The 26,086-nt window shown below is 25.3% G+C and overlaps 2 protein-coding genes and 1 pseudogene across 6 annotated transcripts in view; 1 reads left to right on the forward strand and 2 right to left on the reverse strand.

Annotated features, from left to right (window-relative positions):
* LOC112603946 (scm-like with four MBT domains protein 1) overlaps positions 1 to 5,408 on the forward strand; it is a 9,020-nt gene extending 3,612 nt beyond the window's left edge. The window contains exons 11-17 of one of the 5 annotated variants that reach the window (XM_025352774.1): positions 1 to 581; positions 663 to 832; positions 1,565 to 1,687; positions 3,923 to 4,175; positions 4,248 to 4,431; positions 4,508 to 4,651; positions 5,193 to 5,408. The exon at positions 1 to 581 is cut by the window's left edge and continues 196 nt beyond it. In XM_025352774.1, coding sequence (XP_025208559.1) covers positions 1 to 581; positions 663 to 832; positions 1,565 to 1,687; positions 3,923 to 4,175; positions 4,248 to 4,431; positions 4,508 to 4,651; positions 5,193 to 5,201 — 1,464 coding nt within the window. In that variant the 3' untranslated portion in view covers positions 5,202 to 5,408. Of the gene's footprint in view, positions 582 to 662; positions 833 to 1,564; positions 1,688 to 2,945; positions 3,304 to 3,403; positions 3,848 to 3,922; positions 4,176 to 4,247; positions 4,432 to 4,507; positions 4,652 to 5,192 lie in introns of those variants that run through there. The other 4 variants (XR_003115194.1, XR_003115193.1, XR_003115192.1 and 1 more) reach the window with 4 other exon arrangements.
* Positions 5,409 to 12,132: 6,724 nt separating this feature from the next.
* On the reverse strand, positions 12,133 to 19,679 carry LOC112603947 (DNA-directed RNA polymerase III subunit RPC5). The gene is made up of 10 exons (XM_025352776.1): positions 19,494 to 19,679; positions 19,320 to 19,421; positions 18,182 to 18,318; positions 17,335 to 17,528; positions 16,657 to 16,820; positions 15,690 to 15,879; positions 14,546 to 14,763; positions 13,823 to 13,986; positions 13,346 to 13,450; positions 12,133 to 12,253 (listed from the first exon to the last, which is right to left on the reverse strand). Exons 1-10 carry the CDS (start codon positions 19,530 to 19,532, stop codon positions 12,244 to 12,246), a joined length of 1,323 nt encoding a protein of 440 aa, XP_025208561.1. The 5' UTR covers positions 19,533 to 19,679; the 3' UTR covers positions 12,133 to 12,243.
* Positions 19,680 to 21,199: 1,520 nt separating this feature from the next.
* On the reverse strand, positions 21,200 to 24,167 carry LOC112603969 (annotated as a pseudogene).
* Positions 24,168 to 26,086: the final 1,919 nt, after the last annotated feature.

Genomic DNA, 26,086 nt, shown 5'->3' on the forward strand with positions numbered 1-26,086 from the left:
GATGATAATAAAAATGAAGATGATAATAAAAATGAAGATGATAATAAAAATAATGATGATGATATTAAAAATGAAGATGATGATATTAAAAATGAAGATGATGAAAATAAAGATCAAATTTTAGATGTTAAAGACGAACCACCTGAATTAGATAATGAATTTCATGATGCATTATTTTCCGAAGAGAAAGTTATTGATCAACCAAATTTGATAGAAAATGTACAACAAATGATGAAAAATAATGAAGAAATTGTTACTAAAAAACATAAAAAAAAACATTCTGTTCAAACATCAATAGATTGTGTGATTAAAAATTCTTCAAAAATATTTTCTAAAAGTAGCTATAAAATGTGTATTTACTTTAACAAAGATTGTTATCCTGGTGGTCATGTAGTAAAAAAGAAAATTCCACAATTACCAAATAGTATTGGTCCTGGTCCCGTATCCAAAGTTTTACAGGAAGCAATAACCATATTTGTTGATTTAGATTATTTTCCATGGAATGCATTAAAGAAAATTAAAAGTATTCAAAATATGTTATTCAACGGACCTGGTGGTGTTGAAATGTTAATTACAACTGTGTAAGAATTTAAATTAATGATTAAATAATATTAATAATTAAATAGAATGTAATTATATAAATGTTTTTTATTTTATTTAAGTGAAACAAAATCTCATCCTAAAACTTCTGAGTATCTTCTTTTTCCTGAATCAAGAAGAATGGCTAAAACATATTGTTCTGCTCTTTGTAATCTATCTGGTATGTGTGAATATTTTATGACTACTGATGATTCAAGCTGTCCTCATGGTTGTAATTTAAAAGATGTTAAAAGTGAGTGTATATTTTTTACAATTATTCATGTTTTACATAAAAAAAAATTATATTGATACTTAATAACTAGTTAATGTTAGATTTTTCAAATATCAAATGTACTTTAATAAAAAAAAAAAAAGAAAAAAACTTATTAATAATAACAATAATTAAAACTCCTATAATTCAAATTTTGGATGTTTTTAGTAAACTAATAACTACTAATTATTTGAACTACAATACTGTAATATTTTCAATTCAATTAAATATTATTTAATGTCTTATTAAGTAAGAGTATTTTTAATGTTATGACTTAAATGATTTATTTTAATATTTTTTTCACTATATTTTCGAGAATTTTATTCTGTAAATGATGTATGTAAATTTTATTAAGTACCAATTTATCTTATATTTGTTAATATTTTTAAAAAAAACACCATTCCCTTTTTTTATTTATGTCTTATAAACTATTTTACTAAAGAGCCAATTTTGTATTTTTAGTTTTAATTTTAAAATAAGTTGATCAACATAAAACTTAAAAAACAAATAACAAGTAAACATAATCATTACTTTAAAATTAAAATACTGTAAAAACAAATTATACATTAAGCAATTTCTTACATGTAAGTTTGATAATAAGTCAATTCTCACTAAAATTAAAACTAACACCACAAAATTGAATCTATTAGATATAATTATTTAATTATACTAAAAATAAATACATTTCTCATCTGCTTTTAACTCTATTATCAGGACCTAGAGTAGAAACTGAGTCAACTCAAAACTCAAAAAAAAGAAAGACTGATTCCTATGGTGGTAATAAATTTTCTAACGATTCTAATCGTAATATTACAAATTTAGAAATTGCTAAAGTTGGTAAGTATTAGATTTTTTTTTTTTATTAACTATTAGTATATACTATGATAGCACAACATTTACAATTATACACGATACAACATAATACATTACATTTTAATATTATATAACAAAGCCAGTATCCATTATAAAGGAAATTATTGATTTAATGGCGGTAGTGGATCTTGTATTGAGTATAAAGTAGATATTAAGAGAGATATTGAGAGTTATAAGTAAGTTAACTAAAATAATGTGTTTGGTTTGAAGAGAAAGGCAGTCAAAAAGGGTGTGTGGGATAAATCACAGATACGTTCATTAAGGTAAAGTGTACAGAATGGTGAATCGTTAAGGCCAAGTTTGAAGGAGTGGCTGGGTAGAAGGTGATGTCCTATACGTAGCCATTAAATTGTACAATATATGGCCTATGTAAGTGTAAGTTATGAAACCAGGTTTTTTTGGGGATATTAGGTGTAATATTTCTGTATCTTGAGGCGAATTCTGCAAGTAGGTTGTTCCAGAGAGAGAGCCAAGTGTTGGTGGAGTGTTGTTTTATCAGATGTGTGAAGTCCGAATGTGGGAGTTGAGAAAAAAAAGGAAAGATGAAATTGGATGAAGATTTAGCGAGGTGGTCTGTAACTTCATTACCATGTATACCTGTATGACTAGGAACCCAAAGAAAGTTAATGTTATAGCTTTTTTGATTTAAAGTAAAAATAAGGGACTTGATGCGAAGGATAATTGGAGACAAATGAGAGTAAAATGGGTTTGAATTTAAGGCTTGGAGGCACGACATAGAATCTAAGACAATTAAGTAATTATTGAATTAAATTTAGAGCTTCAATGATGGTATAGCACTCAGCTGTAAAGGAGGAAGACGTGGGAGGTAGGTTAGAGTTGTAGATCAGGAATGCAGAACGCATATCCAGCGGAGAGAGGAGAGACTATTTGTATAAACCGCGATGAAGTTAAAAAAAAAAGCGTTCATTAAGATAATTCAAAACGGCTGCATTGACTGAAGAAGAAGACATAGATTTAAAATCGTTGGAGGATAGATCTAAAAATTGAATATCAGAATGAATTTGAGGGGAAAAAATAAGGGAGTCGTAGGAATTCTCGTAAAAGGGAGTTTAGTAAAATTAATAATGTATTGGTGAAAATTTAAGATAGAGTTAGCTATAATTGATAATACAGGCATAGATTTAGGAACATATCGCCAATTAAGATACAGTGAGTATTAGGTATCAAAAATACGGTAATCGCTATAGGATAATGATTTCAGGAGAAATTTACCGGCAAGCCAGCGGCATCTGATATTAAATTGTGGGCAAGTAGATTCAACTTCCATAGAAGGGCAAGGAGTAGAACTAACGTAACCCATAATGGTTCTAATGCATGAGGTTTGGAGCTTATTAATTCTTTTCCAATTAGAAAAGGAAGCCGACCCAAAAAGGAAACAACCGTAATCAAGTTTGGAACGTATAATAGACAAATATATGGATAAAAGACTTGAAGGGTGCCAGCCCCACCAAGTACCAGTTACAGATCGGAGGAAGTTGGACTATCGAGAAGTAAAAGCAGTGAGAGATGAGATATGTGGAATCCAGCGCAATTTGGGGTCGAGTGCAATACCTAAATAGGTAATACTGAGTACGAAGGGGGTAACACAATTGTTAAGATATGTATTAAGATTGTTTAAATATCTACGACGAGTGAAAATGATCGATTTACATTTATCAGGGGCAACATCAAAAGACACTGATTAGGATATCATTTAGATCCATCAGAGCAGAGTTGAGACTATCAATGGCAAAGTTAAGATGTTTATTAGAAGAGAAAATAACTAAATCATCAGCGTATATAAGACATTTATGACCGGAATGAGAAAGATGCTTTGCAACAATACTCATATATACATTGAATAGAATTGGGCTAAGGCAGCCTGAGGAAGGCCAGTAAAAGTGGATCGAGATTTGACGAGCCGAAAGGAGAATAGAAAACAAGTTTTTTGAAATTGAAAAGAGCGAACAGAACATTACAGAATTTATAGAGGACATTTAATGAAAAAAGATAGGTAATGAGGGGTAGGTATATTCACGGAATTGAAGGCGCCTCGAATGTCTACAAATGTGGCTACAAGAAATTCCTTATATTATTATATTTATATTTTATAAATTACTCTTTATATTTTTAATTTTAACCAAAAAATCTTAAACATTTGTAGTATTTTAAATTTTTAATCTTATAAAATATTTATAGCTTCAAAAGTATTGGATTGGTCAAATAAACCTTTAGTTGCAAGGTATAAATATTATATGGGGAATATAATCCATTTAGAAGCACACCTTATTCGATTAAACCAAAATTTTACTGAACTAGAATCATCAATTATAACTGAAATTATAGCAAAAAAAAATGATCTTAGAACGATGGATACTATGAATGTATTTAGTAATACTAAATCTCGATGTGATCCCATTGATGAAGAACAGTTTAAAGTTTTTAGCGATTGGTATATTATTTAATTATTAACATTCTTTTGTTATATTAATCTTAATAATAAAAATTTTAAAACTGTTTTTAGGAAAACCACTTTTGAAAACTATTATCGTCAAAATCCAAGATTTAAGAAATTTAAAATTGATATTGGCCAATTAGACCCTATTAAGGTCACATCAAATCCGAAATTTTGGACTGCTGAGGACGTCTATAAGTATTTAATTAATGATCTGTTTTGTAAAGATGTTGGACTAAAATTATTTAATGGGGTAAATAAAATTGAATAATACTTAATAACAGTTATTATTGAATTTTATTTATTGTAATTTTCAATCAATTTATTAGGAAGTTGATGGTGTAGCATTTATGCTATTAAATGAAGAACAACTTTTATTACGGTTAAGATGTACGATAAATTTAGCAATAAGAATCATGTGTCATGTAGCTGAGGTTAAATATGTTTGTTTAACGAAATATTGTAATGTTCAAGTAAGTATTTAAATTTTTAATTGTATCTTTAATTTTATTATAGTTATAATCAATTTTAAATAATTTAATTTATGAAATAATATTATAATACATATATGAAAATGTTATAGCATCTCAATTTTATGTATTTACTCATAACATTTAACAGTTCTTTAAAAATTACTTGAGAGAATGCTACACCCACATGCATTTGAAAGACGAAGAAAATATATGGATGTAGTGCTTTCTTAATAATTATAAAATAAAATAAAGTTATTAAAATACTCAAATAATAAACATGTGTAATTTTTATTTTTATTTTTTTTTTTTTTTGTGATAAATTACTTCTTTAAAGAACTATAAAATGTAGCAAGCAAACATAAAATTAGAACACAATTAATCAAAAGTAATAACAGTTTAATAATTTGCTAATGTTTCCTATAATTTATTTATTTATTAAATAAAATGTTTGATATCATGTTGTTATTTCATTTTTTATTTATAAAAATAGTAAAATATAAATTAATATATTAATATATAATTTTTGTGTGTGTGTTCGCAGGTTCCTTAAATACTGAACAGCTACTTTTTAGTTTTTATTTCTTTTATTTTGTTAAAACGTATTTGTTTAGAAAAAATAAATATAGTTCAACTGGTTTAAGACTTATTGACATTATGAATTGAGTATATACCTTGAAAGGTGTATTAAGTATATAATGTGATAATTTTACAACTTCATCGCTATTCTTTTAAATTTAAATATGTATTTTTATAGCAATTGCATCAATAGTTTTTGTTTTTACAATAACTCTTTTTACTATTTAAAAATATACAATTGTAATAGTTATACATAATATTGAATTTAAATTAAAAAGTTTTGTACAAATTAATATTGAACTCAAATCAACCAATGTAATATTAAATGTGTTTTAAAAATAATAATTTTTTTCAGTGTTATAATTTAATGAAATAATAAAATGTAATTGGTTAATAGAAAAAATGAACATTATTTAGGAGGATTCCAACTATCTTGGAATATTTAATTCAGTATCATATCCATTAAATTACAAATTAAGTATAATTTAGATTAATTATTATTGATTAAAGTATAGATTTAAGGGAATAATATTTTCAAATAAATTAAGGATAAAATATTTTCCATAAATTTATTTTTGTGTACAATATTTTACTTATTTTAACAATTATTATTAAAAATTTAAGGAAATGTACTATTTAAAATTTTTTATCTTACAGATATATAGCTATGAACTTTGAAAATTAGAATTAAAAAAATCATTGTTACTATTAAATGAATATAATATTATGTATATTAGATTAATTAATGATTAAGAAATGTTTTAAAATTTTAACTAGTTTAAAAATATGAATGTTATAGTACCTAGTTTTTAATGTTTTATTGTATTGATGTTCACATTACGGACTTAACAAACCAATTATTATATCAAACATTAAATTAAGATACTAACATAATAAAAATAATATCACATATACAACACTCATATGGTTTGATTTGTGCCGCAATCAATAATTTAATATGTTCAAAGGGCAGCATCTTAGACCAAATACATGTAAAAACCAATAATATTTGTAAAACAGCGCTCAGTCGCTCGTTCCATAGTACATAATATAATAATTGTTTATATTTTTATCTAATTTATGCTTGTCAGTAATAATAAATCATTTATTCATAAAAAATTCAATATTAATTTACTTCTGTCTTATTATTTATTTTTTAGGCAAAGATAATCCTAATCTTTTCTACCAAGACAAATGGTAAAAAAGACTGGTATAAACTATGAATTCTATGAAAGGAAGGGGATATTTATTTATCAAAAATCATATATTACTTTATATTTTATATTAGATATTTATTCTAAAAACTTATGTATTTGCTTCTCAATAAATGTTCATATTAAGTGACTAAACAGATATAATAAACTAAAAATATAATAATAAATATATGGTCTTATATCATTTAAAAAAAATATATATATATTTTTTGTATTGTATTTAAATATTATTAAAATATTTATACAAATAGAATAATTTTAAATACTATTTTTATAAACTAATAGGTTATATTATATTTTGCTAAAAACAGTTTTTTGTTTACATACTTTTTCTAATTTTAAATAGGTATTGTTGGCGCATGAAGTGCTCACAATTTATAAGGCAACTTGGGCGCAACTTATAATAAAATAAAATAGAATAGTGGACTGTATAGTTTTAATGTACAGATATATTTGAATAATAGTAATAATAATAATCACAGCCAATAATAATATTTGTATTTGTATATAATATTAAGATAATTATTTAAATGCAATGCACATAATATGAGCAAATAATAATAACAATAATAGCTAATGCATTAATAATATAATAACTAAATAGCAATACGCTATAAAATATAATGTTAAATAGCCAATGCACTAATAAATATAATATAATTAATTAAGGCCCGTCGGCCGTGAACATATAACAAACAAAAGAAAAAAAAAATTCACTATATAATATCTAAAAATTAATGGATTTTATTCCACGAGACCATGTCGGGGACGTACAAGAACAATAATATTTAAGAACAAACAAAGAATATAGCAGCCAAGCTGATGAAAAATAAATACCTAGACAAACAATATTTTAATATACAAACAAGAAAATGGACAAACGATACTTACTAGAAAACCAATTCACAAATCACGTGGTTTTCTAACAGAACAAGACATTGAATGCACCTGGATTGTAAATAATATCCGTAATAGATGTGTGCCTGACGAAAGGTGACAGAAAAAGAAGGACCGGCGACAAAGCTGCAAGCCTTTGACGGGTTCGGTACTAACAAACATGAACACAGTAACGAATAACGATCATACAGTGCCAACACAAAGAACTTGATGAAATAACTTATAATATACAATAAATGGCACTGATGAGTAAACAATACAAAACTTACATGCAGAAAATACAGTAAAACGAGCAAAAATAACATTTAAATGGCAGTTATCATCAAAGCGGTCGGGCGCAAAACCACTACAATGCCATGATAACAATATAGTGGTTAGGACCGCGACAGCAGAATGATAACATACCACATTACATATTATACTATCTACATGGCGGGAATTCAAAATCAAAAAAAAACATAATTGCATGCATAGACAGGTATCAATAGAGTTGTGTCTAAAAATTTGACCACTAAATTTAAATCATTTACAAAATAGTAATAAAAATGTATATTTTATGGTTCGATTTAATTCATATTAATACAAGATAATAATATGTTACGTGATTAAAGTTAAATATGTAAGAAATATATTAAAAAAGTTTCTATTTTTTCAATAATCATACATTAGAATATTTCTTATAAGTTTTAAGTTTCAAAATATTTCTATTAAAAAGAAATCCACAAAAAAAAAGATATGTCTAAATAAATACTTATTTCACAACTTTAAAAATTAACATCAAAGTGTCATCAATCATCATTGGTTGGCTTATTTGTTCAATTTTCATATTTTTTGAATACTCGTGTTATCTGTTTCATGTCATATATACTTATTATGTAATCTGATATAAATTGTATGTTTCGATTTAAAATTTAAAAAAAAATTATGCTTCAATATTAAAGTAAACTAATTAACTAACATAACATTATATTATTATTTTTTTTTCCACCAAAAAAAAAAAAAATAACAAAGAATAGGTGAAAACTGTTTACCACAATACTGTCACCCGGTCCCGTATCGTTTATTCACCAACAATTAAAAAAATAGGTATACATAGATGGGGCCTCTAACCATCCTGGAAAGCTGGCCTTCGGCCCACAGAATAAACCATAATCAATCTACCCGTCTTCCAGCTTCCTCTTGCAACCTTCTGCTCGAGTATCGTTTCAACCATCTTGCCAAACACCAGCCTCAATCTTTCCGCTAACGCCTCGATCCGTTGTCTACTTGTCATATTGTCCGGGAGGAACTCTCGCTCCGGCCCTAGAATGATATCCGGAATTTCCTCAACCCGTAACTGTCGGCCAATGGCTTGCTCCATCTCCTGTCTAGCGTTCGTCCAGAACGGGTAAATGAACAAAGTATGCTCTGCCGTGTCATCAGGCTCCTCGCAATAGTTGCAACCTGAATTATGTGCCCTCCTCCTCTTCCACAGGTAATGTTGGGAGCAACCATGTCCAGACAATACTTGGGCCATATTAAAAGACACAGACCCAAGCCTTGATTATCACATCCACCTCAGGATATCCGAAATCAACCTCCGTGTCCAAACTATCTTTGTCGTGTGATCCCAAAGCTCCTGCCAGTCGCGCAGCGTTGCCTCACGCTCCTGCCTCCTGATGACTACTACCGTTACGATTTCACGCTTACGCACCTCAATTCTGCGCCTTTCGTCAGCCAGGAGGTGCGCTGGAGGCATTCTGGCCAGAATCTGAGCAGTCACATCAAACACAGTTCTATAGCGTCTCGCTACCTGAATAGCGGCACCTCTTTGGGCCTGATCGAGGGCCGTCCTATTCCAGGCTATGTTCACCTCCAGCTGTGACCAGACAAGAGATGCATATAGCAGTTTTCTGTGGGTCACCGAATATTATATTATCTATTGTTAAAGGTAAGAACATTGTCCGTACTTATAAACAATCGAATTTTCGATATTTAAATTTTTAAACTAAAAAATGAGTATTTTCACATGTAAATATTTACAGTGCTTACAGATTATTTAAGAATTAAAAAATAAAAATTAATGTCATAAATATTTAATAGAAAATCCATCCACGGTTGCTTGTTATTGTACAAAATTGTGTAAGCAAATACACAGGTAACAACATCGTACAGTTCAAGTGGAAACAAAAACTTACGGTTGAAGTATTTATTTAGTAGTTTATTATTATGTTAATTTTGTGATATTTTTTTTGAAATATAAACCATAAAGAGTGTACAAACAACGAATACTGGACAATAATTATTTATTTTTCAAATTAAATACTTGGTAAGGGCAGTGCACTCTACGTGGAGTGTGGTCGATTGTGAGTCCACCATACGCCACCGCCAGAGTGCGGTTTCCAACCCAAAAGACTAGCTCTACCTTGTGATCACCGAGGCCAATGTGTTATGTATATATACAACTAAACTGCTAGTAAGTAAATGCAAGGACGCCGCGGTAGTCGGCGTCAGCCTAGCCGTACGGCAACTGTTGTTCATTACACAACAGCAATACCAATAGATACTGGACGTTATGTGTGAAACGTGTGGATGACCGCAGCGTGACTCGGTGGCATTGTATATCAATTGGGGTGCCCAAAAACTGATTCGCGCCTAGCTTGTCATCCGCCGCACGTTTCACGACTATATGTAACATGACTGATGACTCAAAAACAATTACTTCATTGTGTGTTCGGCTAACACCCGAACAACACCGAAGGAATTAGCTACGTTTACGACTAACTGCACACATACCCGTCCTTGCCAAAAAATTTTGTGCCAAATTTCTATTTTTTATCCTCTCATCTATTTCCAGTCTCAAAAGGAATAATAAATATTATAATCGATATTCGATGTACTAGTTTCGTTTTGTATCATACGATGTCCAATAATGATATCCGTTTTTTATTTAGCGAATGATCGTTATTGTGTAAGAGCTGTTAGAGAAGTGTTTATAAGAAAATGGATCATTTTCCCAAGGTGACAAATTTTTAAAATTGTTTATAGGCAGCATTGGTTTAAGCGCTTGATAACATTTTTTGGGTGTACCTATCGCCAAAAATTAATTTTTTTATAAACGATTTCATATTTCTAATATTTCTACAATAATTATAGTTTTTGATAAGTCAAATCAAAAGTCCCAATATTTTTCAAAATAAGCAGAGAACACCAGTTAAAAAGAAGGGCAAGTGTGTATTACAATTGTGTTATATAATAGATCTCAAGTTAATTGCTAACTCTATAACATGTATCATGAACATTAAATACAAAAAACAAGTTTTGAACACAAACGACCTGTGAGACTGTGAACCTATATCACTTAGTATATTATATGATAATTTTGTTTGGTATTACTAGTACCTAATTTATTTTACTATTAGTACCTACCAATTACAGTAGATTGATTTAATTTTTGTCAAAAGCATTGCGTTGATTTTATTATTAATGAAGTAGATAAGTACCATAATATTTATATATTATTTACTAACAAAACAGCGTGAATAGATTCATTGTATAAATAGGTGATAAATAAAAATTAATCTCTATAATAACTTAAGAATGATCTTGTTGCACAAAGTAAATTCTCCCTTATTTTTAATTGGTTTTAAATAAAAGTAATAAATAATCAATGAAAGTATATTTTTTTAATGACAGGCCAATAAACTGATAAATGTGATATGCAGGTCATAATATCATGTCAATTAATGATGATTTCTGTTGGAAATATTAAAAATAAAAATATTACCATGAATATATGATACAACTCAAGATCAATAGCATATATAGACTACAAAAGGGTTATTAAGAGGATATGAACCCCCTTCATAATTAAATGTTAATATCATTATGCTATTTTCCATACATAAAATATAAACATAAATTTCTTGATTAGCTTATTGTTTTTATAGGTAATTTTATTTATACATAGAACCTTAACTATATTTTAATTTATTTTTAATGATATAATACATATATTTTTTAATTAATGCATAATAAATATCCTAGGTATCCTCATAAAAATATTCTAGGAATACTGTTCCAGGTAGTATGTCACCTTGTCATCTGATTGAAAAATTGCAAATCACTAATAATACTTCTATTATTTTTTATCGACGTGTGGAAAGTTTATTATAAATTATAACCAACCCAACTAATTGAGTGAAAATAATTGACTAGCTATAAAACAATAAATGTTAAAAATTCAATAACTCATAAACATTTTAATCATCTTAAATATATTATAGTGTATTTTTTTTATAAGCACAATAACAAACTCTTAAAATTGAGTACATAATTTATTGTTATTAATAGACATCAGTTGTCACCTGCTAAATAATGTTAAAGTATTAATTTACCTTAATACAGTCTTCTGACTAATTATTATTGCTACTAAAATAAATACCAAATAGTTCATAATATGGTATCCTCACAAGTGAATATTTTATGTTGTCACTATGACTCAAAACTTTAAACAATGTTTTTGTACGAAAATTATTACATTTAAAATCTAGTTCGATAAAAATAAGTATAGATTCTAAACTTAACTTATCATAGAATTTTATCGCTTTTATGTGTGAATAGAAATTACCTATTGCATTTTTTTTTGTTAATATTAATTCATAATATTTAATTATTTTTAATTAAATAAGTCCTAAACTCCAGTCATTAGGTGTCATTTACAAATGTTGAACACTGAATAAAGTTAAATATCTTAAAATTGTAAATAATATGTTATCAATATTATTATTTTTTTCATATGAAACGGAACACAAATTGTTAATGCATCTTCAGTTTTTTCTTACGACTATTCATCCCATCTATTTAGAGGATCATCATATAGATGTCTGATTCACATTGATTTTAGATCATACTGTTTCAATATCATCATCCACGACTATGTAAAAAATATTTATCAAAAAATTAATATTTGATAAATTAAAATATAAAATAGTGATGGAAAAATAAAAGTTAGCTTAATTTTTAATCTTGAGACTTAAATAAGTTATGTTCATTGAATTGTAACGATTGTCGTCTATCGACATCGTACATTATTCCTTAAGTAGGGCACACGTTGTTAAAACGCTGAGTGTGAGGAATGGCAAGCGGGGCCGACTGCTGACCTAAGGCTTTTAGGCAGCAGTTTAAGGTATATAACAAGGACGAATACGTGTAGTGTAGGAGAGTGTGTGTGCGACACCAGGAGCAGACAGACGACCAGAAGACTCCTCAACGATCCGTGCAGCCATCCACCATCCACACTAACGGCTTGTCAATCTACCCGGATCGGTAACCTTCATTCTATTATATAAATCTTAAATTATCTGTTAAATATACGTTACATTTTATACAATTGTGCTTTACTTAAATAAGGTAACCCTGATCTAGTATATTAATATTACACACCGAGGTCGAGTCCCCGAGACCTCGTTAATCAAAACATAACTTTATAGGCAAGAAGACGCGAGAGCGTCGCAAACGCCAGGTGAAGAGGGGACGTTACAGAATCATTTTAAAATTGTATGATTAAAGTTAATTAGGTACACACATACAAGTTTAATGCTTTGAAATAATAGGTAAAAAAAAATTAAATAGAGTAGTATTTAGTAAATAAAAACAGTGTTTCATGTTTGACATGGGAGCAAATATGATGCAAAGGTCATATAGTTGGCTATGACACACATTCATCGATTTTCACCTCAGAACAGTGCAAAAAGTACCCTGTTGTTATGATTTCTAAACCTACCACCACCATAGCCACTCCACCATGATGTCCACATACATTAAAAATTATCTTCTTAAAGAAGATAGAAGTAATGCGCTACATACACTCTTTTAATCCTCAAAAGAGAATTGAAAAAGATTGATAAAGTCATTTCAATGATTAATAATAAAAAAAAAATCATTATCATGTTTAACATGTGAGAATAAGTAAAACAATAATTTAAAAAAGAAAATTGAAAATATATATAATAAAATCAAACTTTACATTGAATTTTTTTTTGGCTTTTGTTCAAGCCAGTTATTGATTTGCTTTACTCTTGTTGTCCACCAACTACTCTGTTCTTTACATATTTCATTATAATTGTCAACACTAATAAAACAAAAAAATACATATGAATAATTAATTAGGATATTTTAAGAAAACAGTAGTTATTAGTCATTGTCAACTAAAACAATAAAGTTTAATTTTTAAATGAATCAGTTGAGGACTAAATTAAATGCATTGTTACAACAATGCCTTCTAATGACTGTAATCATTGATAAAATAAACATACTTTTTTTTACTACAAAAGAAATATTGATCATCAACAATATTTGTTACCGTTATAACTTTTAATGTAACAGATTATTTGAATAATAATTTTAATTAAAAAATATCTTTCAAATTGAGATTTTTTAAATTTATGTTTATTTCATCACACTATTTAAATTAACTATTCTAAGAAAAATTTTTTGGACATACGTTTCTAAAAATCCATCATTATCTGTAACAAGTAATTTCCACGTTTTGTTTTCATCCAGTACTGCGACAGAGGTCAATACATCCTTAACTTCTTCTGGTGGTGCATTAAACATTTTCCCAATATTTTTACGATTAACAATCTGGTTAGAATCCAATAAGTGAATCTGAAAGAATAATAATGAATGAATGAATGAATACAATTTTATAAGTGTTTATTTAGTAAAGGTTTTCAGGAAAACCAATACACAGTATATTATATGTACCTTGTGTAATAAATTTAAGAATATCTTATATATGTACAGTTGTAATAACATACTTTTGTTCATAAAATGAAAAAATTGTTTATCTTATCATGTTTTATAAAATTTATGAAGACACAATATGACATACAACAAAAAATAGTTATTTTTATATGAAGAATAAAAGAATATCTATCATTTTCTACATTAAAATAATATATTATCAATATTTTAATTTTTGGAGGAAATAAACTAAATTTCTTTTTAATGAATTATTATAAGTATAATATTATATAAATAGCATTCATAATAATATATGCATTATACATGTATAATTCAAACATATAGAAATTTAATGTCTATGGACAAGAGATTTACCACTGTTATTCACTAATTAGAATGTTAAGTTAAATTTTTGCATATTGAAAACAATATATATGAATCATTAGCAATAAAACACAAACTGATGAACACTATTACTTACAATATAGTCTCGTAAGAGGCGCATAATTTCAAAGCTCAAACCAAAATGGGAAGATATAGAATTATCTGGATAGAGTTCTTCACTCTTTATAGTCCAATTACCGCGAACTAAAACTGCAATCTCTTTTAAATGATTCAAAATTGTTGTAACACTTTCATCAGTTGGCACACCACATTTATGAAGTAGATTCATCAACATTTTTGTAGATATAATTTTTGCTAAAAATATTACAAATGTTAGTTTTAGCATATTTTATATCTTGTAAGAATAAGTATTTAATCAAATATATGTAAGTTAAATTTGCTTATTTATATTCATTACTTTCAAAATTTAAGTAGACCAAAAACAACCTAGATAAAATAAGATACTTTATTAAATTTAAAACAAGAACAAATTATATTTTTATTTTATTTTATCTAGGTAATCACATAGGTGTTGCATTATTCTGAATTGTAGATGAATTACTATAAAATACTTGGTTTTTATGTTATGATTTGTTAGGTTTATAATAAATAAGCGATTGCTTAATTGCTAAATTACTAAATAAATATTTTTTTTTACATTACATTAAATTTAACTTTATCAAATTCATATTTTAATTAATAAATCACTGGCTACTGTAACTCACAATTTTATTACAATAAATTTTTTTTTAAAGCATTGTGTTAGATTTAATTTTGTTGTCAAAATATAAAATATTACATTAGTGTTCATTCTACGGAATGGATATTATTTTATTGTAATATAAACTAAGAGAGCATCTAATTAATATTATATTATTATTATTTTCTCGTAGTATCTTATAGCTAGCACAAAATTAAGAAATAGAACATCAAGACATGCCCATGAAACTAACTGAGACTGTTCCAATCAAATCAGAACATATGGCAACTCAAAATCCAATAAAAGAACATGTTGATTATGCAAATCTTCACACAACACCCTACCACTAAGAATGGTTACATCATGACATGGTGTTGCATGGATATGTATAGAAAAACCGACTTTTCGATAACTGTAGTGTATTTTATCGCTACACAGAATATAATCATAATATAAACATGTCATACAATTATACAATATAATATATATCTTTATAAAATTGTTAAAAAATATTAGAACCTGAGAAATAAAAATTGTTTACCATTAAATAAAAGTATTTTTATTTTTTTTTCAAGAGAAAATGATTTTATTTCATTGTAGGATAATTGACGTGCTCTAATTGCATTAATATTTTCATCAATTACTTCTTTTTCAATTTTAGTTATTGACAGATCAGGATCTTTTTCATCAATTATATTTGACTGTGGCAACAAAAATTTATCCAATTCTCCCTAAAAATAATAAGTGAAACTTAGATTAAACACTATTATTTAAATATTACAAGTTATAGACTGTTTACACAAATTTTGTAAGTATAGAAAAATTATATCATATCATTTTTAAAACTACTATTTATTGATTTCCAAAATTTTAAAATATTATAATTTTTTATAACAAAACAACTTTCTATTAAAATAGAACATTATAATTTTGATAACATTAAACATCAGCAACTCAACAACAACCATTGCATATATATGGTTCTAATTCAATTGTGATTCTCAAAAATATTTTGTTAAACTGAAGTTGATTGTAAAGTAAAGTATATTGATAAAATAAGTTTTTAGTAGTTTACTAATACAACAGCAGTTCTTAACCTATAGTCCGCGACCCCCTGGGGATCTGTGATACTCATGTCGAGGATCCGTAGCAGCCTTAACACATTACATCCATCAATACGTGACATATTGTAAAAAAAGGCATAGGTATTCTAAATAAAATTGGTAAAAGGTTCGTGATCTACAAAAAAAGGTTAAGAATCGCTGATATATAATATAATAGAACCATAATCAGTTAAACATATTTTCCTGTAGTAAGAATTTTTTTGTTGCCTGTTAAGATTTCACACTATAATAATTTCAATACAATTGCAAGGTTGAGTAATTGCACAATTACTGTTATAATTAATACCACTATTACAAAATAATTTTAAAATAATTTTAAAATAATGATAAACAGATAAATATTGCTAGTATTACATAAAAATGGTCAATGTTATTTGTTATTACCCTGGAGAAGTAATGTCCATTTGGTACAAAACTTAAATCAATCCAAGGTTCCATTGCTCTTTGTTTGACCATCTCTTGCATTTTTTTCTTTTCACTTTTTTTACCTGGCCTATCTTTGAATTTGGCCATTATTTGTTCACTTTCTTCTTCATCATCTTCAGACTCTAAAATAAAAATAACTTTTAATACAAATGAATGCATAAAAAAATAAATAATAATATTATATATCAGTGTTTCCCGACCTTTTTTTTACTCATTACCCCTTTTAAGTTTTCAAAAATCTCACACTGCCTCCTCCTCAATAAATTTAAAAAAATTAAAGTTTAATTTTATAATCAAGAATTTAATTTAAGTAAAAAAACAAAACATTACAAGCAATTTTAATTTTTATATGCAAAATTCTTATAGTGTGTATACATTTAATGTATACCTACATGATTCTAATTAGTATATATTACTTATTGTACATTATCTTAATTTTTATTGATTGTACGCAGTTATCTATACATTTCATAGCAATAAATAATGAACAATAAAAATCAAAGTCACAGTAGAATTTCTCCCTTCACACCCTCATAAGTGAAATACACTCCTTAAAATTGAAAAATCCTTTAAGGAGGTAGTCACATTTACGTTGGGAATCACTGTTATAGATTAAGATTTATGTTGTTATTTTACCATTTTGATTTAAGGAAGACTTTTTATTATCATCTTTTAAATCAATCTTATCAATATGAGACAATTTAGGAAGCATGTTCAATGTTTTCTTCAGTGGACACAAATGAAAACTTTTACCAGATGTATACATTATCATATCAGTTGTATTTGATGACGTATTGTGGGATTCAAAACTTAAGTGATCAACCATACCACTATATTAATAAATAATAATACATATAAATTTTTATTTTTATTTGAAAATTCTTTTCAGAATAAGAACAGATCAGGTGATGAATAAAAATACATCATAGTTTACACATCTATAACCCTCACCTATGACAATCATCTGTTGTAACTATGTAGGACTGTACACAATAGCAGAATCGGTGACAACACACAATCAAAAACGATCATTATCAAATCAACCAGCAAAAGGTCAGTCAATATCAGATACTCAGTTCCTAATGCGTAAACCAGTCTGTTCTTATTCTGAATAGAGCATTGAATTAAAATAATATATCAGGTTAAGAACAAGCACATTAAATGTATAATATGTAAATTATTCAATAATTGCTTCTTATTAGACCTACAATTTCAAAATAAATCAGAATTTTTCTCATAAAATATATAAACATGTTTTTATATTAAACTAGAGGTCTCCAACCCTTTTTTACAGTGGGCCAAATCTGAAATATGCTTTAGCATTACAAATAAACAAATTTTTAATTAATTAGCAAAAAATTAATAAATTAAAAACAATGAATTAAATTATTTTCAAAGCATTAATTAGCTTAATGAGCCGGTTTGTTAAACCTTAGTGGGCCACAGGTTGAAGAATCCCTATATTAAGCAATCATGTATAAACCTGGGATAGCTGCTTTTATCTTTAGATGTTTTATCCATTTCGGCAGCCAACTCTTGCCCGTGGCTTTTATCATAATTTTTATCAGTGTCAAGTGCATAAGATATTTCTAACTCTTCACATTCAGATTTGTATTTACACTATAAAAAATAACACATAAATAAATACAAAATATATTCATAGATACTTTAGTTTGTTAAGCCTTTGCCACCGTGTTGTATAAAATGTATGCCTTACTTCTAAGTAATTAAGTAGTATGATTTAAATTGTCATGTCCAAAAGGAGATACTCTAGACATTTTTAAGGATTATTATAGATATTTATTGGATAAAATTATAAAATACTAATTACTGTCTACTAAATTAATAACAATACTGATTTCAAAAATAGAATAACCCTTCTTAATGTGAGATGTGAGAAACTTCTATTGATATGTATAATCCAAAACTTCAAAACAAGTTATGGATATTTCACTTTATATTAATATCTTATGTATATTTAAGTTTAAATACATGTTGAATTATATTTTATCATATTACCACAATAATCTAAAATCTTTTTCATTATCTGCCATTTATTTTTATCGAGTCAATTTTTTGTTGATTTAGCGAGTAAGTGATCCTACCAAGTCTCCGTTTCTATAGGTGCTAATTAAAAAAAAAATTGGTTTTAACCCTATAACCAAAAAACTCAATTAGGTGCATATGTATAAGAAATTGAAAGATATTTTTAATTTTAACCATCCAAATCAAAGTCACTAGCAATCATAGTGAAATAAAAGTGATAAACAGATATCAGCTTGTAGCTATTGTATATGTAATATCAAGTACATACATATCTAATAAATGTTATTTTAAAATAAAGTAAAAATGAATTATAATGAGTAATCCACTGCAATAAATTAATATTAGCATTCAATTAGAAAAAATAAAATGTGTGACAATGGTTATCAAAAAATTACAAAGAATGTTTAGGCAACAGTATCTTATATTTTTATGATAATTTATTCATAAATATGAAATATTATTTGTAAGCAATAAAGTATTATTACTAACTTTTATTTAAAATATTTGTTTTAATAAAAAAAAAACCAAATGGTCTAGTGGCGATAACAAACAAATACTGATATTAATGGACATACCTGGGTAACAGTAGACGACAGTAATTTATCGTTTATGGACAATCTCGTAGGATAGTGTAACAATAATAATTGCATTGTATCATCGCTCAAAAATACAGGTATCTAAATACAGTTTTAAATTCCATTAATTATCACACCATATATTTTAATAAGGTTGACTTAGACTACACTTACTTCTTTAATTATTTCATCATCATCCGTTTCATTATCCATCGCAACAAGAGCTCAAGACTAAACTCAAAGTCGAAAAATGCAAAACTAACGATAAAATAATTAAATAACAAAAATTAAAAATTGTGGAACTCACTAGATAGCCTATAGTCAGCAATTGACAAATGAAAACAATTGAAAAATTTAATTTTTAATCACAACAAAATGAACGGTTTATAATGTTTATATTATATCAATATAGCATGGAAGAGATATTATATTATCAGTGTTTAACTTTCAATGAATATTATCACTGACCGCTAAATTGAATTTATTTTAAATTTATATCCTTCCTTTAGTAATTATTATAATAATATATTAACTAAAATTAATGTTTATATGTTTCATACAAGTGCACAGGTTAAATTGTTTAACTTATATACACAAACATTCATTATTCAAACGATAATTCATTCAGACATTCAATTATATTCTATTTAAATATTTCATTAATTCCATTCATTTTCATAAGACATTGATTCACTCTAATAGTCTAATGTTAAAGTTAACGAAACTAAACGTCAAACTGCTAAACATAAATTTTCTATGTTCCATTTTGTACGACAGAGGCTACAAATCGTGTGTAGCGTCCTTTTAACAATAATACATGTTATTGTATATGATGTATGTATATATTATATTATATACATACCTATCTAAATAAAAATGCATTAGCTTAGCAAAATATTATTTATACCTATAATATATCAAATATTAAATATTGTTTTTGTATGACACATATTTGACATAATAAATGTGTTGATAAAAATATGATGAGCACACAATTAAATTTGTAGGTACCTACATTGTAGTAAAAAATTAATTTTTATTATACATTGTCAAAATTAAAAACTATAATAATATTATCATGTTACATTATTACATGAATCAAAGTCATTTAGATACATTTGTCAAAAATAAAGTATTTACTATTAAGTACTAAGTATAATAATAATACTAATGATACTATTAATACAAACTAAATTATTAAATAGTAAGTTCATATGTCTTGACTTAAAAATTTCTTAAAAGGTACCTATATACTGATATTAGTTCCCCTTGATGATTTAGTTAGAGATTAGTAGATTTACTCGTATATTTTTTGTATAAAAAATAATGAACATATAAAAATATGATACAAAATGCATCAAATAAGTTGAAAAATTGTGAGCAGATTTATGTTGTTGAATAATAAAGAAAAAAGGTATGTACTTTTGTTTATTTTGATTTTTGTGTTAGGGATTATCATAAATATTTTTAAATATTTTTTTTTAATTTACATGAAGATTAAAAGTTCAAACTAGATTTGAATGGAATATAAATTAAAAAAGATATTCAATGAAAAGGTACCTATATTTACTATAATTAAACTGAAGACTCAAATGTGATAACTAAGTCTATAACTTAGCCTAATTAAAAAGAATTTAGTTTAAATTAAATTTAAAAAAAAGTAATATTACACATAGTTTATAAATCTGGAATATAAAAACATAACAAATTTTATTTAAATCCAGAATATTGATAAAAATAAAAAATAATTTAAAAAAAAACTTGATATACTTTACATATGTTTTTTTATAATCAATATAATTAGTATTCAATTTTTTGTTAATGTTCTTACTATATAAGAGATTAATTTTTCAAAAGTTCAAAATAATTAATGTTGCAGATTATACTCGCTGTAATTTACCTAAATCATTTAAAAGTGTTTTTAAATTTAATTCATCTTGTTTCTGTTTTTCTAATTGATTAGCCACTATGTTTTGATTACTAAAAAATATTTAAAAAAAATAAAACTATGTATATAAATATTTATTTTTCATATAATTAAAAAAATATATATAGGTTTATTAAGTCTTTAATCTTAACTATATTTTTTTTTTTATTTATAAAATATTATAATTATTTACTTTTGTGTATTAGATATTAGATAAATTTTTATTGGGTTTAGTTTCATGAAATTTGATGTACAATTGATTAAATTTTCTTATTGATGCTATCCATCGCTCTTTGAAGAACATACAAGACTTATTGGCTTTTTCAATATTACTTTCTAAACTGAACTAAACAAAATGTTTATTTAATATTATATACTTATTTCTGCAACATATACAATTTGAATTACTTACAATTTTGTTCATTAATTCTTTTACTTTTAAGCCACAGTTGGTATTGATATCATATTTTAGTAGTTCATTCTCTTTTTTTAAAAATATATTAAGTTTTTCTGATTTATACAATTGAGTTTCTAACTCAAAAATTTTATTACTCATCTCATTAATTGTTTGTGCATTGGAAGACTGCACATTTTTTACTAAGTTAATGTATTTATTGTCCATACTATATTTTTGAGAAGTTAACTATAAAACCTCAATATGTTTTATTTTAACAAGAAAAAAATCAATAAAAAATACAAAATGTATTATTATACTTCAAGTTCTCTAGCTGTAACTATAGCATCTTTTTCTTTTAACATATCAGACATTTTTTCTAAATCTATGGCTAATTCTTTACATTTTGACATAGTACAGTTTAATTTCTCTTCAGTGTATTTTTTATCATTTGAACATTTATTATTAAAATCTTTTAACAGTTGTTCTTCTTTAATTTTCATCTGTGTAAACATAATAAAATAAATTTTAATAAAAATAAATCAACACTATCAATAAAATAATAACTTTTTTGTTAAATAACATCATCTGTTTGTCTTTCCAAACTTCTAATTCTTCAATTAATTTTTGTTGAACATTAAAAGTGAATACATTTCTAAAGTAAAATATAATTTATATTTAATCAATAATATAAATGTAATCGCATGGGCCTTGTGCCTGTTATATAATAATAATTTTACATAATTTATTCACTAAAAATATTAACATAAAATCTTTATAATTTTAACTTACTGGGGTTTATTATTTTCTGGTAAACTTTCTTTATGTTCTAATATTTTATTTTTATCAGATTTTGATGAAACTATTTCAATGTTTTCTTCAATGTGTTTATTTTCCTCTATTGAAAAAAAAATAAATATTTTATAACAAGATAAATGATAATACTTATACTAACAATACTAAAAAAAAAATGATTATTGTATTTGTAAAATATAGCTAAAACTGTATATGTTAATAGTTTTTAAATTTATATTAATGTTTAAAATGTTTAAATATTAAAGCTACATAAGAATTTATTATCCATTAGTTACAGTAGTCAGTAACAGTAGCCATTAGTATTGTTGAATTTTTATTTTTTAATGTAAAATGATTCTATTATATTATTAAATTACAATAATCCTTGAACAATAAATATTATATGAAGATAAATAAATTGCCTATTCAATAGCTTACCTTTTTTAAAATCACTCTTATTCTTCGATTTTGAATCCTGAATTTTTTCAGATGATTTTTTAGTAGCTATATCATTAAAATCTTCAATTCGTAATGATAAATTAAGTTCATAACTACCTTTTTTTGATCCTATTAATCTGTATGGTTTAATTTCTATCTAAAATTTTGAAATTTTAAATTAAATTTAAAAATAGGTGTTGGTATTTAATAAACAATAAATTATTAAATACCATGTTTAATATATTTATGTAGGAAAATCTAAAATAAGTATTACATACGCGGTCATTGGATATTGGATTAATAGTTTGTGCCCCTTTCACTTTTAATAAAAGATAACCAAGCTTTTCATTTGAACTAGTTTTATTTAATGGAATATGAAAGCACTCAACTCTTATAGATGTATTAGACATTTTTGATCTCAAATAATAAAAAATAACTTACAATATTACCCATTACTATTATGAAGCCAAATAAAAATTTTCGTTTTTACTTTTTTAATCTATCATTATCCATAGGCCAAATAATGTCTGAGGTAGTTTTTAGTTCATTTTGGTGAACTGGAATTTTAGGTGTTATAATTTTTTGGTTCATGAATGTTGCGTGTATTTCAATGAATCCTCTGACCAAACCAAATCCATAGGCTAAAAAGTAAAATTTTATACATATTTGTATATTATATACATACAGCAATAAAAATAATAATGAGACATTAATATTAATAATTTTAACATTATTGAAAATAACAAATGTTATAATTTATAGTAATTATTATGGATGACAACATTTTTATTCAAAATTATATTATTTATTTTCTTTCAGTCATGTTTTCCCTAACTTAAATTATTATATTAAAAAAATATTTTTTGATATCTCTTAGTAAATTATTTAGTCCTGTCTAAATGTCAATGAATGTATAATGATTAGATTATTCAAATATATAAAATATTTTATTAAATAAACAGTGATACAATAATATATACTTAGATGAAACTATAGTATAATTAGTTTTATAGTTATGTCATATTACAATATTACTTTAAAAGTTCTTAGAAACTGTACATTATCATATTTTAAAATTAGTAATTTCCTTAGTAACAAAGTTAAAATATTTCTTTCTTACAAATATTTTTATTTTGTTTTTTTAATTACTTCCATAGGTAGTTTGATTAATTTAATAATTTTTCTAATCTATAGATCTTATTATTTATAGTAATAATTTAATTTTTTAACCTGAGAATATCTGTAAAACAATTTTTTTATCCATGCCATTCAATTCTTGAAGTTGATTAGTCATTTTAAATTTCTGTTATTACAAAATTATATTGTTATTGTAATTTTTAATGGATTTGTTAATTGTTAGGGTTATTTTAAAATGTATTGTTTATATTTATTTATAAAATTGTAAATATTAGACAATAAAACAAATAAAATGATTTTGTATCACTAAAAAATACATAATTTATTGTTTAAATATCAATACATCATGAATTAAAATTGTATGGCATTAAATTTGGAATAAACAATACATCATATTATTCATATTATTACTAGCCACTAAATTAAATTTTTATTTAATATTATTTACTATTCACTATTCATACTTTACATAGGTGAATTAACTAATCTAACTAATTTATACAATAACCTCTTACAAAAATATATTAAAATTAATATTGATTCTTTTTATTTTTGAGTCAATCAGACATCAGTGATATATAGTAAAATAATAATCCTTTTCTGTTCTCATTAATAGTTAGTGTTAATACAATTACTAGGCAATGTTATTTTTAAATTAAAAATCCTGAAATCCAAAGTTTTTTTTTTGTATTTTCATCAAATTAGTTCTAAAGCCAGTATTGAATTAATGAAAAATGAACATAAGGTAAGTAGTAAATTTTTTTTTTTTGAATAACCTAACTTCAGATAGGAAATTAAATAAAATGTTTATTTTTATTTATCAAAAATTTTTTTTTTAAATAAATAATTACAAATTTTTTTCACAATAACTTACAGGTTATTATTTATTGATATTAAATTGTGATCATATTGCTTATCTACCTATGGAGTAAGTATTTAACTTTGTTTACAGGACATAAATAATTTTGTATTATTTATATTAAATTAATACCCCATATACTTAGTTTAAAATTAAGTATACTCATACTATTACTAACAGTTCTTAACAAAATTAGTAGTTACATTTAATTATCGTTGGTTAATATGATTTATTTTTAATGATAGCTAAAAGCCTAAAATAATATTATATTACTAGTATAATAGTATATTTTATTTTTTTATAATAAAAGATAATGTTAGTGGGTATTAAGATGTTAATTTACAATTAAGTATTATTTTTTCATTTTATTATAATATGAAATGGTACAAATGGTAAATACATTATTACATTAATAATTAGGTAATATGTATTATTCAATAAGCATTTCAGTAGTATGCCAATCATAGGCGGAGATTAAAGGGTGCTTGGAGCACGTAGCCCTCCCCTCCCCCTCAGAAAAAAAAATTAAAAGCCTCCCAAAATTATTAAACATTTTTCAAAGTATTAAATAGGTACCTAGGTATCTATTTTACAACAATGCAAAAAAAGATTTAAGCCCCCCTAAAAATTAAATATCTGCCTATGATGCCAATTAATATATGGATAACAAATTAGTTAATATTTAATTAATTTACGAGTATATTACATTATTTACATTTACAACGTTAAAAATTAATTACATGTTTAAATTATGTAGTAATATATTTATACTAGTTATATTTATTATATTTAATTTTATTATTAATTCATAAAGCTACCTACTTACAGTACCCAAAAATTAATGCTTTAATTTCATACTACTGAATATCTAAAACTATTTAAGTAATTTAAATATGTTTTGGATTTTTGTAGTATAAGTATTCAAATTGGTTATTTATTCAAAAAAATATTACTACCTACCTGAAAATTAAAAATTTGTTTGAAATTTTAATTTAAAACTAGCATTAACAGATATAATTAGTTTGTTAATATTAATATAATAAAAAGATAAAATTTAGCAAAAAAGAGATAATAAATTTTTTTTTTTTTAAGTATTTATACTAAGCTTCAGATAGTCTTCATAATTATAGTTAATAATTTGTTTTATATTACAAAATCTGGATTCTGAAATCATTGTTTACACCACTTTAGGCTTATGTATGATTATAGTTTGTTGA

This window comes from Melanaphis sacchari, unplaced genomic scaffold (genome assembly GCF_002803265.2).
Source record: "Melanaphis sacchari strain LSU unplaced genomic scaffold, SCAv2.0 Contig116_pilon_pilon, whole genome shotgun sequence".
NCBI lineage: Eukaryota > Metazoa > Arthropoda > Insecta > Hemiptera > Aphididae > Melanaphis > Melanaphis sacchari.

Coding starts and splice junctions, on each gene's coding strand:
- LOC112603947 (XM_025352776.1), bottom strand. CDS start 19,532: ATGGATAATGAAACGGATGATGATGAAATAATTAAAGAA. Junction 17,529..18,181: donor GATAAAAGCAGCTATCCCAG/GTTTATACATGA, acceptor TTATTAATATAG/TGGTATGGTTGATCACTTAA. Junction 13,451..13,822: donor AATGATGGATTTTTAGAAAC/GTATGTCCAAAA, acceptor TTGTTTTATTAG/TGTTGACAATTATAATGAAA.